Genomic DNA, 18,227 nt, shown 5'->3' with positions numbered 1-18,227 from the left:
TACAAAAAATGTTTGGATATTTTTTATAATGTTCTTAGTCGTGTAAATTTGCCAAAAACTTTTATCCACGACCACTCTAACGCCCTAAAGCCGCCGAACTGGTCATTCGGCGGCTTTTTCTCATTTTATTCCCCAATATCAATTGATGTCTCAGAAAAATGATTAAATTTCACGTTCTCACTCACACTAGCTGAGTAAAGGGTATCCGATAGTCGGGAAACTCGACTATAGCATTCTCTCTTGTTTAATATTGTATTTATCTCCTCGTTTATGTGCTCGTTTCTATGTCGCGTAAGTCTTTTCGCGAATCATAGTGTGGCCGTGGGAGTCGCGCGATTTACCACTACACCTTCCCCACTCCCCCCGAATCGTCCAACGGCATCAAGGGCCACAACAACAACAGCTCAGCAGACAAGGAAAGGAATTTGATAGTCCTTACATAACTAAAACCCTTTGCATTTCGCCAGTCCGTCCGATTCTGCGGTCACTCGAACCGCATTAAATTGGTTTAATAAACTTCTAACTGTTGGCCTTACGGCGCCGAAATTGGGATGCTCATCTTAAATTAGCTTCCTATTCTAGTAGACTAATGTTAATTAATCAACCTTCAACCTTAGCTAACCGTAGAACTATACTTGAAACAGTCTTTATTTGTAAGCTTATTTATGGTTGATTGTCCCGATATGGCTGGTCGGCTAAGCTAGTTTGTTCCAAGTAGATTCACTAGAAACTATAAGCCCGTATTTTTAAATTATTGTAGATCTAACTATGCGTTACATGACTCTAAAGGAGTATTACGTTTAAACTATAATAAACTTCATCTTAGCATTTTCGACCAAATAAAGTATAAATGTTCTTGGTCAGGATCAATAGCCGAGTCGATCTGGCCATGTCCGTCTGTCTGCATTAACCTCGAGATCTCAGGAACTATTAAAGCTTGAAGGTTTAGATACAGCATACAGATTCTAGAGACAAAGTCGCAGCGCAAGTTTTTTGACCCATGTTGATCCTGAACAAGAATATATATACTTTATATAGTCGGAAACTGTTCCTTCTGCCTGTTAAATACATTTCGCTACGCTCCGGATTTTTGTTGACGGGCCACGGATCGTTGAACGCTTTTCTGGATAATAGAGGTCTAAGCAACACGCCCGAGTTACCGAATCGCCTATACAGAGTATATACAATTCGGTACCACCCGCCAAGCCACCTAGGAGCAGTTCATCGCTCCACTAACTCCAACACTGTTGCAATGCTGACGCAGCAGTGGACAGGATGTCGATTGCGACAGTTCTGGTAAACAAAACTAGAACTGCCGCAGCAGCATTTCGGACAATGAGAACGCAGCACATTCTTGTAAACCTTTTAGCTTAAGTTTTTCTCGACTAATAAAGGAGAGATCAGTTCATTTTGAGACACAAATCAGAGCAGTCGCTTATTTTATTACTTGGATTCAAATATATCAACACACACACTCACACCCCAGCTGCAGGAGACACTGGTAACTCCCGCGTGTCTATGCTGTGATGATTTTGAAGACTGGCAACGCATGTTTGCTATATGCGGATCTGCGATAAGTCAATGGGCTCGGAATAAGACGCAAATATGGCGTTTGGGATGTCTCTGGAGTATCACGGACGCGAGAGACAGTGAGACTGTATATGCGGTCTCTTCCAAAGGCGGCAGGAAAGGATGCACCAAGGAGTGGCGAATGGGTTGTCAGTTCCATGCTGAAAGCCGAAACTTGTAACAAAATCAGGTGTCTCCAAATCCGGGCTTGTCGGAGCCGAAAAAGGGGTGCCCACCGAGCCCAATCGGTACCATGGGATGAGCATAGACGGCATATCATGTTATGCCTGAAGTTTAACACACTTAACCAACCCCGCTCATGTGAGGTAGGTCCTCTTGTTGGAGTTTTATGGTGACTGTGGTTGCTTAAGCTAGACAGATCCCCTTCACCAAAGCGGGTTGCATTACCCGACAAGTGTGCAACCCAATTGGTACCTCTGAGTTTACTCTAGCGGGGGCGGTGGCTCATCGCTTTATTTGAACACACATGCGCCTTTATGTGCATATATGAACGTCGTGGTTGTAATCATTCGATTGGAACAAGCCACGTTAAATAAGTACAGAGAGATCTGTTACAGTATACCCTATTATAGTATACTCTACAAGTAACGTAGGTAAAGTAAAGTTAAGTAAAAACGTAAGTAACGCTCAACAATAATATTAATTTAAATTCTATGAAGTTTAATATTTTCAAAATTTACATTCATCAGAGTACGTGTGCGGTGGTCGGCAAAAGCGCCGCTCTCTGGCTTTTAAACATAAATGCGACAGAGCCAGCTCCAAAAGTCGTCTTCAAAAATCGTATTCTTTGCTTTAAACCTTATGATTTACTTTTTTTGAATTGGAAACACAGTAAGAAATTTTTACTTTCTGTGCACTTGACACATTAAAACTTTCGATGTAATTAAAGGGGTACACTTTCTCCACGACGACATTACTCCATTTTCTACGAGGAATGACCGAATTAGACGTATGGGCTCGACATGCTCGCACTACTTCTTCCTGCGCACCACTTCTCCTTGCGGACCAGCGTGGATAGATACTCATGTGCCCATCGTTCCTAAATCGGTCTCTTAACATCCGTGCGACACGCTACGGCTTTCTTGTGCCGCACCTATAAGGCGTATGTCCGTCGTCGCCGGGAAGATCGGGAACATTTGCTATTCCTTTCAGATTGTTATTCGGCGTTAGGGGTACATCCTGGTCCGCCGTAACAGGCAGATAGGTCGGAGGGCAAGAATTAACTACATTCTCGGCTTCGACGAGAAAGATCTCCAGCACGTGCTCCTTAGGTATCATATTCTGCTCGGAGTGCACAAGCACCTTCTTTATTCATTTGGACCACCACGCTCCCATCCGCCTCCTGCAGACGGGTTCCATTCGATTAGGATAACCCTAGTGGTTAGACAAGAATATAGCACGACCAACCTTTTCTCCTCTTATCGTCCGATCGTCACTTGCAACGGTCCAAAGTAGTCCGTGCCAGAGTAATTAAATGGCCATCCGTGGGCCTGCCGGCTTCACCAAGCAGCTAAGGCGTACTTCATAGCCTAAGAGGAATATTGTATTAGCTTTAAGAATCAGTTGAATTTTGACAACTGAAACAATGAAATTGACAACCAAAATAAACGGACCTATGCTCCAGGAATATTAAGAATACACTGTGTTTTCATATTTAAACTACATCTGGCGGATCCTACCTTAACACAATACATCATATTTATATTAATAGTTTTATTGCTAAAGTGAAGAGCATTCAATTTGAATGGAGTTTCTGAATCAAATATTTTTATATATTCTAGCAAAGCTTCACAACAAACTGGCCTCGAACGCTTTGGCTAGCAATCGATCAAAAAGGTATTCATCTACTGGAACATCGCTCAAGAAATGTATTATGTACCTACGGATACGATTCTATTATATCATTTTCTCCAAACTTGAATTCCCTAATGATATTTACTGGAACGGAAAAAAAACAATCTAAGGTGATTTTAACCACATCGCAGGTAAGAAAGTATTAATCTCTTTTGTGCAATCTTCGTAAAGTTTTTTCCGTAAATTTCATGAATAAAAGCCATTTAAATATTTAAGATATCAAGATGTCATTAAAAATAAAACCAGCATTATTTAGATGTTGCAGCCACTAGCAGATTTTTAGTTTATTCTTTAAACTCAAATATAAGAATTAGATAATTTTCAGCTATGCAATTATTACACAACAATAATAAATATTAAGAGTCTAAGAAAATCTACGTTTTTTGTAACTAACGTCAGACATCAGTGTTTCGACAATATTTTCTCCTTTTCACACATTCGTATTATAAATGGATCCTCGCGGGCAGAGCAATACGAGCCACTTTTGCCAAGGTTGTCATGGATTTTTTAAAGAAGCATTTATTGAGCTTGCCACCAAGAAAAGGTGCACACGTCAGCAAAACTGCTGACTATTCATGACTAGAAAACTCGCTCTTGTGAAGTAGTTCTAATGCTGGGATAGAGCTCAGTCACGTCAGGATCTCATAAAGAAAATATTTATATAGATACGCGACCATTCAAGACCCTTGAATGGGACGGTGGGCTGACTCACGCTGGGGGTTGTCAGCCACTAGGTTATTAAGTGAAAATGGTTTTATTCTTTATCAGCATTGAACAAAAAAAAAAAAAAACATTGGGCAGCGACATGCGTATTGGGCTAAGCTTCTGGCACTCGCCAGGAGGGCCGAAAGAAGGAAAGGAATATTTGGGACAATTTTGGAGCTCTAAGTCATGCGTCCTCTCTTAAGTTGATTATTCATGTTTATTTTCCTATATATTATTTTACACTTATTTCCTTGTATTCTGTTGTTTGATATTTTTATATTATCTGATACATTTTTCAATATATATTTCTCGCAGTATATTTTATTTCTTTCTTTGCCAAGATTTCATTAAAACACACACGTTAGCCGCGGAGTTTTCGACTTTTTCCAGAAGTTTTTGGCGAGATCGTTTCCTCTATGTCTCTGTTGTGTATATCCTTAAACTCAACCTTCTAGTATTTATAGTTCCTGAGATCGAGGCGTTCATACGGACAGACGAACAGACAGACAAGGCCAGATCGACTCAGCAATTGATCCTGATCAAGAACATATACCCTATTTGATCGGAAATGCTTCCGTCAGCCTGTTACATACTTTTCAACGAACCCCTTACTCGATGGGTATAATAATATAAGTTAGGACAGTTACGAATACTACCTTGGAATAACTTCCTGCTTTCTTGGGATTAATTGGTATCAAGTAAAGGATTGGAGTCTTCAGATCATTCAGACAATTTTATTCAATAAAAATTAATTACAAGGCTTGGTTCTTTTCTTAGCTCCGCTCCACTGCCGAAGTTCGACGGACTGGCTATAGTCAGGGTGGTCTCTTCTGACTAATTCCTTATAGTCCGTTTGGTCTAAGTATTAGTGTTTTGCCCTCCAATCCAATATATTCATAATTTGGTTTTTATTCTTTATTTTAATTATTTATTTAAACAATAGATTTGGTTCAGTAACTCGTCAAACTAAGACTGACTACTGTACAGAAGAATGATATTATATATTGATGTTTGGTTGTTATGAATCTGATGACCCAGCGGATTTGGTGAATGCCTCCGTGTTGCTGAGCTGTTTTCGCCCACAATGTTACACTATGTTGCAACTTTAGAGGGCGACCAACTAACAGTTCTGGCGTGGAGCTTTGATGTGTTTACTCCTCCCCCCTTAGAATGAAGTGTCGGCCATAACGATGGTATGGACGAAACGTAGTTGACCGGGGAAACAGGGTTGGGCAGGTAAGTAACGTTCTCTTTCACTAGTAGGGCGTATAGTATAAATATGATCAGGATGACACTCGATGCATATGTCAGGAATCGAAGATCGACCGTAGAATCCTTTACTTGAAGAATCCTGGCCTTATTTTCTTGAAGGTGTAATGCCATTTTGCTTAGGCAAAGATCTTTTATTGTTGTATTTACCGAAATGCTCTTTGTCATTGGCAATGATAATTTGATCTTTTTCTTGTAAAACAATTCGGTGTCATCGTACCTGGTTTCTTCCAAAACTATTGAACAATTGATGTGGTTTATGATCGTGTTTAAACTCTTGTTTGGTTTTTTCTGATGATAACGATCCATTGTTGCTCCGGTTCCACCACTGTTTCGTCTGTGTCCATGTTTTGGGCTTCGCATACATGGTTCATTCCCTGTATAATTTGCTTTACGCATTCCTTGTTATCCATATTGTTTTCCGCTGTTCTTGGGTCGCAGATGTATGTGCCGTGTATCTTCGGGCATTTTTCTTTAAAACTTATCATATAGTCAAATCTTTTATCATATAATATATACTTAGTTAGAGTGAGAAATTTAGTACCATTAATTGGTATTTTAATTAAGAATGAGAGTGTGTGAGTGTGTTTATCAAATATAGGAATTTTTATGTGAAAAAAGATTTGTGTTTGTTCTCATTCTGTCTCTATGTTGAGTAGTCTGTAAATATGCTCATCTGAACTGATCGAAAAATTTTGATATTTAACGATTTGGGCTATATCTCTTAGTTAGTTCAAAAATGAAATTTGGAATTATGTCGAATTTAGCCAACAACATGCTTGGGGGTCTGTAAAATGTCTATATTATTACTTATTATATTTAGTATTTGTAGGATTTTAATTTTCCTATCTTCTAGATATATTATTTAGATATACTATTTTTAAAGTTGTTTATGTATGTATGTCCTCAATTTTTTCCTGTTCTTTGTTGAAATGGATAGACATATTGTTAAAATTTACAGTTAGTTATCTTTTTTTTTCAAAAACTCTTTTAAATGTAGTGTCTATTGTCGATGAGTCTTCCGCATCCATGTTCCCAGTTACTTTCTTAATAACACTACCCAGACCGTCTATTATCCCTCTTTTTTTTCTTTGGTTCGAGGTCAAGGACTGAATCTTATTCCTTATTTGTTCTATTTTCCGTTGTAGGGCTGTTATCGAGTCGTGTGAGTCCTCCTCTGATAAGTTTTCTAAGTTTGCTGCAAAGTCGTTCCAGTTATTTGTCAATCCGGTCAGTTCTATTATGTGGGCCATTGAACTTATTGTTTTAATGCTCCTTGCTTCTCCCAGTTTTATTTCTGTTAGGGGGTATTTTCCTTTACATGTTGAACATGGAGCATAGTTTTTTTTTATAGTTTTTATATTGTCTCGTCTAGTAATTCTTTTAATTTTAGATTTGTGTAACTTCTGATTTTTAGTTGTAGTAACTGTCACTCCGTTATCACTAACTATTTTATGTTTGGTAAATCTAGGCGTTAGTTTATTCCTTCTATTTTCTTTTCTGAAAATATTGTGTTTCCCTCCTGTACCGGTTTCGGCACTACTCTCTCTTTATTTAGTTTTTGAATTTTACTTAATTTTTGTTTTTCAAATTCCTCTTTGACATCTGCATACAGTTTGCTTCGAAAACTGTCCATTTCTCTCAAGTAGTCTTGCTGACTATCAGCCTTGTAGGTCTGTTCGAAAATGTGGGTTCGTCCTGTAAAAACTTCATGTGGCTTTAATTTGTGGTTGAATGGATGGCGTTATTATACGTTGTAAGGGTTTCCGCTAAAATTGAATCGTGGTCTAGATTGATCTTTAAGGCTTTTTTCTTTTCGAAAATTATCCTATAGATTTCTGTCAGAGATGAATGTAGCCTTTCTACTGGGTCATTGCTATTGGATTGTTGAAAAAAAGTTAAGTGGTAAACGTTATTCCGTATTGGTTGCAGAGTTCTGTGTACAATGTCTAGTGGTGTGTTTGGTGTCTCTGTTAGTTGAAATATTAATTTTTGAACTTGTCTGTCATTTTTGAGGGTCTGACAAATGTCACATCGATTTATAAACTGGCTTATTTTCTCTTTCAAACATGGGCAGTATACATGTCGCTTGATGTGATTAGGATTCGTCGATTATATGATTATTTTTGACATGGTAGTCAGAGATGTATTCTGTTTGTTCTTATATAGTTTGAAGTTCTTTTAAAAAGGTTGAGCATCTTATAATTTTATAAAATTTGTGTGGGGCGAAAAATGTTGTATATGTCGGCAATAGTAGTCTCATCCATTTCGTTTATTCAGTACCACTTCAACCTCCGAAGAGATAAGTCGTGCCACTCAGTGTAAATCCTCGCTTCGCGTAAGCCTAAAACCCTTATTAGCAAAATCTTGATAAACAAATATCAACCACAAAGAGAAAATAAAAAACTCAACAACAAAAACAACAATACCGCCAACCCGGGCTCAAGCCCTTAACCAACAATCATGACAGACCCACCAAACATTTACAAAACTACTTCAAAAACATACCAATACCAATTAGGCGAACCTAAATTTATAATTATTAAAAGAAAGGACAACAACTCTTTCGAAAGCACTTCACCAGTCATCATAAAAAAATCGGTGGACTTTGCCTGTGGAGGAGAAGTTGAGGGATGCAAGCGAACAAGAGACGGCAACCTGCTAATAAAAACCAAAAATGAATTACAAGCCAGAAAACTCTTAAAACTGTAACGTCTAACGAATTAAAGTGATGGAAGTCTAGAGTACCTGTACTTGCGGGTGCACGCTTTAGAGGCCGGCTCTAGCTCATGGCGTTGGGTGTGGTGGTCTTGCTTGTACAGATATCTTTTCGTTACATGCCATAATGAAAAAGACCAAGAAATTGAGCATGTTTACAACAACAACTAAAGGAAGGAGCTAGTATCCAAAATCGGAGGAAGCAAATTAATACCTTCGGAAGCGGACAGTTCTAGAACAGGAGGAAAAGTTTGAGAATTTTGTAGCCTGCGAAACACTAGTGGAATCGTGTTCGCGTATTGCCCTACCCTACCTAAGGCCACTTTCCTTAAGAGCATGGCTTTAGTGGTCCCTTCAGTACCGTACGTCCGGAGAAACATCAGCCGAGTCAGTATTTAGGTTTTTAGAAATTCATATTTTCAATATTCAATGTCGCTTAATAATTAATAACAATATTTATAGCTAAAAATAAGTACATACTAAAGGAAGCAAGCAAGTATGGAAATACAAAGTAGAGTAAGTCAAAAGAATCTAAAGCAAGGGTTTCCTCTGTTGCGAAATCAGAAAAGGAAGGTTTAAGTCGTTATTCAAGAACGTTACAATTAAAGAGTTAAAGTTACTAGCTGCTAAATATATTTATGAAAAGGAATAAAGCATTTTTTTAAATCTTCCATAATTTTTTTGTGTATCTTTTTTTTTTTTTTTTTTTTTTTTTGTTTTATTGTTATAAAGAATTATTAAAGAGAAGACAAAAACAAATTTTTTGTTTGATAGTGAGCCGCGAGTAAATTCGGTTAGATTTTCTCCTTTTTTTTATAATTCAAGCGGCAGCTTTCGCCACTCCGTTAGGATCAATTGTTTATTAGCAGTGTGTATAAAAATAAATGATACGTGGTACGCCATAAAAATGATGACCTCCAGTAAAATTTTATCGGTGTACTTTACCGAATATTTCCAATAATAAAATAAAGTTTTATAAATGAAACTCACTTAACTTTTCACTCCTCGGCGAAAGATCGATCTCCCGGCGCAGATGAGCTGAAACGAAAGTGCGCAACTACTTCGAGACGGTATAATTTCGGATTACACGACTTCGAACAAACTCTCATGAATTCTTACTAGAAAATTCAAAGGAGCACTCTCAGAAAATGAACTCTTCTTAAAGAAATGATAAGCTTAGGTTAGCTTTCCTACTATATAAAAATTTAAACTACTAATGGGAATTCAATTTAAATGCAAGAAAAATTACAAAACAGCATGACTGAGTCTCCTACTCGAGTACACATTTGTATAGCTTATTGTTAAACTTAAAATACATCAGAAAAAAAATTTAACTTCTTTCTCTCTCTACGTTCAAGATGGCGGTTCGGGAATTAATACATTCGAGTACAGGTTAGCTCAGATATTTAGCGTTTCCCGCATAAATTCAGAATTTGGATCAATTTAAACTCGCTAAAATTTAATTTTTAATGTCCATTTTGGACTACCAGTCGCACTCTAAATTTAACTTCAATTTGGGCACTGTGCATTCTGGACTAAATCCCGCTAAATTTTCGCGCTTTTAACCTCACTTTCGGAGTTGTTGCCTTTTGGCTTTTTATTTAAACAATCCTCCTAGGGTCCCGGTTTAGGGGCGGTTGCGGTCCTGCTACTGCGGCTGGTCCTTCGCTACTCCTCGCTGGGAAGGCGCTCCACTTCACGGCCTGGCTTAGTTATCGTCTCTCCTTCTGCCCGCCGGTGGCGGCCCCGTCGAACCATGGGACCAGGAAAGTGATGCGGATACGTAAAAGCTGCCAAGCGAAGACCCTCCTGCCCTTGATTGACTCAGTCGAAACTGGGGTCTGGCGACAAAGCGGCGGCGAGATGGCTGCGCCAAACGACGATCTCTTCGGCTTAAAAAAAATATTTCGTTTTTATTGACGGGAAACACGCGCCGGACTTATCTCGCCCACCAATATTGTCGAAGAAACGCCGTACTACAATATTTCCCGCGACAAGAAAATACTTATGCCCGCAAGTTACAACTTTTCGCACTTTCGCAACTTGACTCATCGTCTGTTCTATTCGAAAAGAAAGCAAACAGGAAACACAAGCCGAGGTGTAGGCCATCGGCGGAAATCACGATCAGCTGAACCACACTTTTTTCCCGATAACCGAATTATCCCAAGCATATCGGGTGCAGCTTATAAGGGTTGCATCCCGTCTGGTATATTCCAGCTACTTCATACTGCATCTGGTATGACCTTACATTGGTATGTCACAGCTGACCGCAAGCCCACTATCGATTATTCATCTAGATCTTATTACCCACTGCTTCAGTCGCCTCTACAAAACTAACAAAAATTGCAGATGTGGATGTAACAGCAAGTGAACATAAAACATTAAACTTCTCTAATGGAGTTATTTACTGTAACGACCTTAGACACATCGACGAAGACACAATTCTACAAGAACTAAAACCACAAAAAGTAACTGAAGTTAAAAAAATAATGAAACGGCAAAACCCCAACTCTAACTCTGACACCAACAACATCACCTTAGTTGAAACTGGACTAATAATTATAACCTTTGAATCGCATAAGCTCCCCGAGATAGTATGAATCGGTTACGAAACAGTCCGAATATATCCCACTCCCACTTCGATGCAAAAAATGCCTCCGCTTCGGTCATCCAACTCCCATATGCAAAAGTGTAGAAACTTGCATTAATTGCTCAGAAACAAAACACACAAACGACGGAGAAAAATGCACAAATGAAAAGAACTGCTTAAATTGCCGAAACAACCCAGAACTTGACCATTAACACAGTCCAATTGACCGCAAATGCCCTACGTTCATAAAAAACCAGGAATTAACAGCCATTAAAACTACACAAAAAGTTTACCATAAAACTGCCCAACACATATATTTCGAACGTCACGGCTTCCAAACGAAAAACACCTATACCAAAAGACTTACAAACGGCACAACCCAAAGGACAACAAATACTCTGTCACCTAATATTCACACAAATACAACCCAATCACAACACCAAAAGCCGCACCACACACCCACATCAGAAGCACAAAACACTTCATCTAAGACACCAACAACTGGACCAGCCAAAACAACCATACTATCCAACCAACCACACCAACACCAACACCACCACTGACTACGACAAACTAGAAGACATGGATACCGACTACACACCTACCAGAAAAACATCTACGGCATACTCATCACAACTCACATAAGACCTAAAAATAAAAATCTTCCCGAAAGATAAGTCCAATAACCTATCCATAAACCTTAAAGCATCGAAACTAAGGGCCAAAGCTCTAAACATAAACAAGCACACTAACAACATCGACAGCGAATCCATATAGAACCCTAAACTTTACACAAAACCTAAACCGTTAACACGACCTTTAAGTTAAGTTATAAGCTTTAATTTTCTCACAAAAATACTCCCCTCCATATACAATACACTAATAACATTCCAACCCCAACAAACTATTAACAAATATTGCCACCAACAGATTTGGGGGCGTAGCACTACTAGTGCATAAGTCAATACAATACATAATACTCAATACTCAACATACTTATCGATATAGAAGTAATAGCCATAAATATAGAATCTAAACTTAAATTAAACATATTTTCCATATACATTTCTCCGACCAAAAATATTACTAACCAGACTCTCCATAACACATTTAATATACAACAAACACCCTCTCTAATTACGGGAGATTTTAATGGATGGCACCCATCCTGGGGCTCCCCAACAACAAATACATGAGGAAAAATAACTCAGATTCATTGACAACAAGCACCTTATTCTGTTTAACGACAAATCTCCCACACACTTTTCAACACACAATACATACACACACCTAGCCCCCCACGACAAGTGGGAAATACTAAGCGATTTTCATGGTAGCGACCATTTCCCTATTATCACAACACTATTCCCAACAACCAATCCACAAAAATTCTACAGACCCTTTTTTAAACTCAAAGAAGCCAGCTGGGAACAGTTCAACGCACTCACTTAACAAACTAACAAGAAATAGCCCACCTCCCACAACGTAAACAAAGACGCCGCTCAAATCAATAGAATTATTCTTTTTAGCGCAAGCCTTTCCATCCCACAAACCTCACCTAACACACATCCATATAGGGTTCCATGGTGCAATAAACACTTCGACCAATTACGAAAACAAATACAACTTGCCTGGAAAAAATTTAAATTTTAATTTAATACAATTACAGTAGAAAACATTATAGACTATTGACGCAAAATTTTGGTTCGAATTAAAAAAGATAAAAAAAGAAGCTTCCAGCTCTTTTACCTCAACCATACGGGCGAATATAAAAGGCTTCTGCGGACTTATCCCAGTAAAACCAATTCATGCCATCGCAAACCCAGAAAACAATAGGACTACATTGTCTAGCAACGAAATTGCTAACATATTTGCACAATATTTTTCTGACCTCTCCGGCGACTGGAACTTTTCAAAGGAGTTCCGGGACAATAAATATAGAAATAAACTACATCACTATACCCCCTCTCCAATAGCCCAAGCCATAGAAGAGAACATAACTTATCTAGAACTTAGCTCAGCACTACAAACATTAAAAGGATATGCTCCAGGACTAAATAGAATCTCGTATCAAATGATCAAAAATAGCTCCCGCACAACAAAAAACAGAATAACAAAACTAATGAAATATTCAATAGCCACATACCACAAGCCTACAAAACAAGTCTAATCATCCCAATCCTCAAGCCGAACACCAACAAAACTAAAACTTCTTCATACCGACCCATCTCTCTTAACTGATGTGTAGCAAAGACACTTGATAAAATAATAGCGAAAAGACTCTGGTGGCTAGTGACATATAACAATCTAATTAACGACAACCAATTCGGATTTAAAAAAGGCAAATCGACTTCGAACTGTCTACTCTATTTAGACGAAGTCAACGTTGACGAAGTCAAAAATGCACACCTCCCACGTCACTCTTAATTTTTAAAGAGCCTTCGATCGAGTAGGTGTGCACTCCATAATTCAGCAATTGCAGGAATGGAAAACGGGACCCAAAATAATAAAGTACATTAAAAACTTTATGAGTAATAGGAAAGTTACTGTCTGCGTCGGTCCGCATACATCAAACCCATTACCCCAAGGTTCACCCATATCCGTGATACTATTCTTCATAGCATTCAATAAATTATCTAACATCATATCCCTACATAAAGAAATAAAATTTAATGCATACGCCGACGACTTCTTCCTTATAATAAATTTCAACAAAAACACAAATACAAACTTCAACTTAGACAACCTATTTAACGATATAGAAAATTGGTGCTCCTTCTCAGGAGCATCGCTATCCCTATCCAAATGTCAACACCTCCACATATGCAGAAATTACCACTGTACATTGAAGATAAGCTGCAACAACATCCGAATTCCTACCGTTACTTCCTTAAAAATTCTAGGAATGACCTTAAACAACAAATACAAATGGAACACACACATAAACTTACTTCTACCCAAACTACACAATAAGCTAAATATAATAAAATGCCTATTTAGTCTTTAATTTAATTGCAACACGCATACACTACTTAATGTCGCAAAGGCAACAGTTATAGTCAAACTAGAGTATGGGTTGTTTCTGTACGGCCATGCTCCCAAAAGCATTTTAAACAAAATAAAAACACCATTTAACTCCGCAATCCGTCTAGCTCTCGGAGCCTATCGCTCTACCCCAATAAATAACTTACTTTACGAATCGAATACTCCCACTTTAGAAATGAATCGAGACCTTTAAATAGCCAAACTATCCCAAAACCTAATCTTCTCCAAAAACACACCAATACATAAGTTTGTTAAGCATTAAAAAACTAAAAAGAAAAAAGCACCTATAATAGACCGAACAATCAAGCTTAGCCTAGAACTTAATCTACTCTACAAACCAGTAAAACTCCATAAATACAGGCCATCATGGACCCTCCCCAATCTAATAGACACATAACTCAGAATCCATAAGAAAGAACAAACATCTCCAGATCAATACAGAAAATTATACGAACACACAAAGAATAACCTCAAAACACATAATTTCATATTCACTGACGGTTCAAAAATTAATTACACAATATCATTCGCCATTACAACGGAGACAGACGTCTTGAAACACGGCATATTGCCTCCATATTCATCCGTCCTCACCTCCGAAACAATCGCCATCCTAGAAGCAATAGATCTTATTAAAAACCGAAGAGGCAAATTTATTATCTGTTCCGATTCCCTATCAGCAATATATTCAATCCAAAACACAAATAATATCAACTTTTTATTAAACTCATGCCCATCCCTCCTACAAGCCAAAAAAGATATATTTAACAACACCAACCCTCCTAGACCTTCTTAGCAAACCCAATCCAGATAACATACAAAAACTCATACTTTTCCTCAAAAAAACCAAATTATACCACAAAATCTAAAAACAAAACAGGCAATTGTACATAACAAGCCAGCAATTAGTTAGCAAATTAGATATAAACTAAATTAAGATATAATAACATTGTAAATAAATATAACTGTAAGCCCCGTAGCCAATGTTATCTAAGTTAGTCTAGTTTTGTAAACTAATTCTATCTATCATAATAAATAAATAAAATAAAATTTCGTTTATTCACTTTGTGATTTGGTGCGGCCGCGCAGCAAGTTCCGAACAACTCTACCAGTCAAACTTCACTGAAGGGATCTTCTTACATGTCCCTTCTTCATCATTTTCTCTAATGTCTATACACACTGGCGTGCACTACATTGTCATCTCTCTCTAACACACTATTTATGACAATCCGATCGGACCTCACTCAGCTGCAGAGGCTGTTCGTGCCTCTGCCGCAGCGCTCGACAGAACTTTACCGCAATATTACAATTTCATCAGAATATGAAATCACAGAAGGAATTTCTGGAATGCGAAGAGTCGCGCTCCGACATATACATTTTTTGTAATGTTTCGAAGATTGTGTCCGTGGTCTTATTTGGCTTTAAAACCGTTTTTATTATGTCTATTATTGTTTTATTATCGAAAAGAGGTCAGGAAATGATTCGTCTGATTTTGCCGATTGCGCAATCCGCATTCTTTAATATGATTTGAATTGCAAACTCATTAATTGGCTTGTTTCAGTTTAAAATTTCTCTGTCAAGAGTGATTGGTCTGGTTTCATTCGTGCTGAGTTCTATGACAATTCAGCTTAATGCGTCTGCAACCACGTTTTGAGAGCCCTTTTTGTAAATGACCTCACAGTCATATTCTAAGAGTTGGAGTTTCCATCTTACTAGCATGGAATTGGGTTCTTTTAAATTTTTAACCAGACCAAAGGTTTGTGATCGGTGATCAGCAGAAATTTGTTTTCAAATAAGTATGGTCGAAAATACTTTACTGACCACACTATTGCCAGTAGTTCTTTTTTTATGGTAGCATAATTCTGACAATGTTCTGCTAGCATATGCTATTGGTCTATCATTCCCTATAGTTCCTTCTGCTCCTATTATTATTATTGCATAAGAGTGTTTTGCAAAATTCGAATGGTTTAGTGTAATTTTCGTCGATAGTCACGTCCGAGTTCTTTTTAAGTTGTAGAGTTATTGGCTTCGTGATCTTGGCAAATCCTCTGATAAACCTTCTGTAGTAGCCTAACAACGCCAAAAAAAGATTTCATTTCTTTCTTGGTCTTGGGTATAGGGAAGGCTTTTATCGTTCGAACTTCTTTGGATTCGGCTTGACGCCGTTTTCAGTCACTATATGGCCAAGGTATTCTATTTCTTTCTTAAGAAACTCTGAATTATCAGGTTGAAGTTTTAAGTTTGCCCGAGTGAGTCTCTTGAAGATTCAATTTAAGTATGTTTCCCCAAAGAGTTTGAAAATACTATTATATCGTCCAGATAGATCAGACAGAAATTGCCATTGTATTCCGACAAAACGTTATCCATCACCATTTGGAAGGTTGCAGGTGCGTTGGATAAGCCGAATGTCATTCGGATAAACTCGAAATGTCCGCCCACAGCGGAAAAAGCTGTCTTTGCTCTATCGATAGGTTCTACTTCAATTTGGTGATAACCATTTGCTAAGTCTAGGGCCGAAAAATACTTGGCTCTACCTAGTTTGTCTAAGATTTCGTTAACTTGTGGCATTGGGTATCAATCTTTGACTGTTTTGTCATTTAACTGCGTGAAATCTACAACTAGTCTCTACTTCTTTTGGTTTGAGGCATCCAGTTTCTTGGGAACTACGAAAACTGGAGCGCTCCAGAGTGAATAGCTGTGTCTAATTATTTCCGTCTTTTCTGAAGGGCTGTATCTGAATGGTCTTTTGTGTACCGGTACTTGGTCAGTTGTTTTAATCTGATGTTTGACTACATTGGTGAACGTTAATTTGTCCCCTTCTTTGTAAAATATATTAGGGAATTGTTCTAATAGTTCTTTAAATGCAGTATTTTCTTCAAAGCCTACGTGTTCTAAGCGTAAGTTATTATTTGTCCTTATCTTGGTGTCGGAGTCTATATTACCATAGTCTTTGATGTTATTTACTCTAAGAAATTCGTCTGTGTTAAAATGATTTACCTCTATTTTTTCGTTATTAGAGTAGTTTACTACTTCCATACAACTATAATAGTTGTGGGCCATATATAGACCACCGGTAATAAACATGTTTTCAGAAATGATTTGGTCTTCGCATAAAAATGTACCCTCCTTAAGTGTGACTTGTAGCATTACCAATTTCATAGACGCTTTTTCTATGCTGAATAATTCTGCTTTACGTTTTTCTTGTTGACGTGAAATTGGGTGTAGTTAATGTTTTACATGGTATGTTTATTGTCCCTAGGATTTTATCCAATGAGTTCATTCCTATATGTGCTCAGATTCTGTGCGGAAGCCTTGTGCAAGACTTTACTGAAACTGTTACCTTATCTCTGGAATCTTCACAGTTCCCTCATATATGGAAGGAGTCATTCCTTCATATATATTTGACTCTGTTAAACATTACCTTCTAGTAAGGAAACTTGATTTATTAGGTTTCGCTGTTGATCTTCTAAATTGGATATCAAGCTATCTTAATGGCAGGATGCAAAAAGTTCTCTTTAAAAATTCTCTATCTTGTATTCTTCGAGTCACATCCGGTGCCCCACAAGGGAGCCAACTTGTTCCGCTTCTTTTTACCTTATTCATTAACGACCTCCCCTTAATAATAAAACATTCGCGTGTACTTATGTACGCAGACGATGTTAAATTATGCCTCCAGCACAAGGACATTTCGAGCCATTTGGACTTACAATCCGATCTAGACCGATTTCAAATATGGTGCCGTGATAACGTATTAAATTTAAATGGCTCCAAGTGTAAAGTTATGACCTTTTGTCGTGTCAACCCAATACGCACGACTTACACTCTAAGTGGGTGCCCTTTGGACAGAACTTCTGGACCCTAAACTAAAATTTTCTGACTATATTTCGAATATTGTCGAAAAGGCCAAGGGTGTGCTTGGATTTATAAAAAGGTGATCTAAGGAATTTGATGATCGTTTCGTTAGTCCGTCCGATTCTTGAGTATGGATCACCTGTTTGGAGTCCACAATACGTAGTCCACTCGGACCGCATTGAATCGGTCCAAAAAACCTTCCTCATTTTTGCCTTGCGTCGCCTAAACGAATTTACCTTCCCTAGCTAGCCGTTGAATGATGCTTGGAACAGTCTTTATTTGTAAGCTTGATCGTGGTGAAGTTGAGTTATCTTAAATCATTGTACATCCAACTATGAGTTGCATGACCATTACAGAGTATTATGTTCTGACTATAATGGGCTTTATGCTATTATCTGTAATCTTGACTCTCTGCCGCTCTTAAAGCAATCAATTTTAACTTTTTTAGTACATAATTAGATCCTACTAACACTAATATTTCTTGGAGTCATTTTACATTATGTTCATTTCCTCATCTCTCTTCCCTTTTCTATACCGCGTCAAACTTCTCGCGAATCGAGCCGTACGATACACGGCAGCACCCCTCGGTCGGTTGGACGGGATG

At 37.9% G+C, this 18,227-nt stretch overlaps 1 protein-coding gene across 1 annotated transcript in view; it reads left to right on the top strand.

Moving 5' to 3' along the window:
• The first annotated feature begins 1,429 nt into the window (after positions 1-1,429).
• LOC120285683 overlaps positions 1,430-18,227 on the top strand; it is a 28,103-nt gene continuing 11,305 nt past the window's right edge. Inside the window, exons 1-2 of the mRNA XM_039298331.2 lie at positions 1,430-1,895; positions 3,372-3,575. Of these exons, the coding sequence (XP_039154265.1) occupies positions 1,662-1,895; positions 3,372-3,575 (438 nt within the window). The 5' untranslated portion in view covers positions 1,430-1,661. The remainder of the gene's footprint in view (positions 1,896-3,371; positions 3,576-18,227) is intronic.

Source organism: Drosophila simulans, unplaced genomic scaffold (genome assembly GCF_016746395.2).
Source record: "Drosophila simulans strain w501 unplaced genomic scaffold, Prin_Dsim_3.1 Segkk87_quiver_pilon, whole genome shotgun sequence".
NCBI lineage: Eukaryota > Metazoa > Arthropoda > Insecta > Diptera > Drosophilidae > Drosophila > Drosophila simulans.
This window is presented reverse-complemented; position numbering and strand designations above follow the sequence as displayed.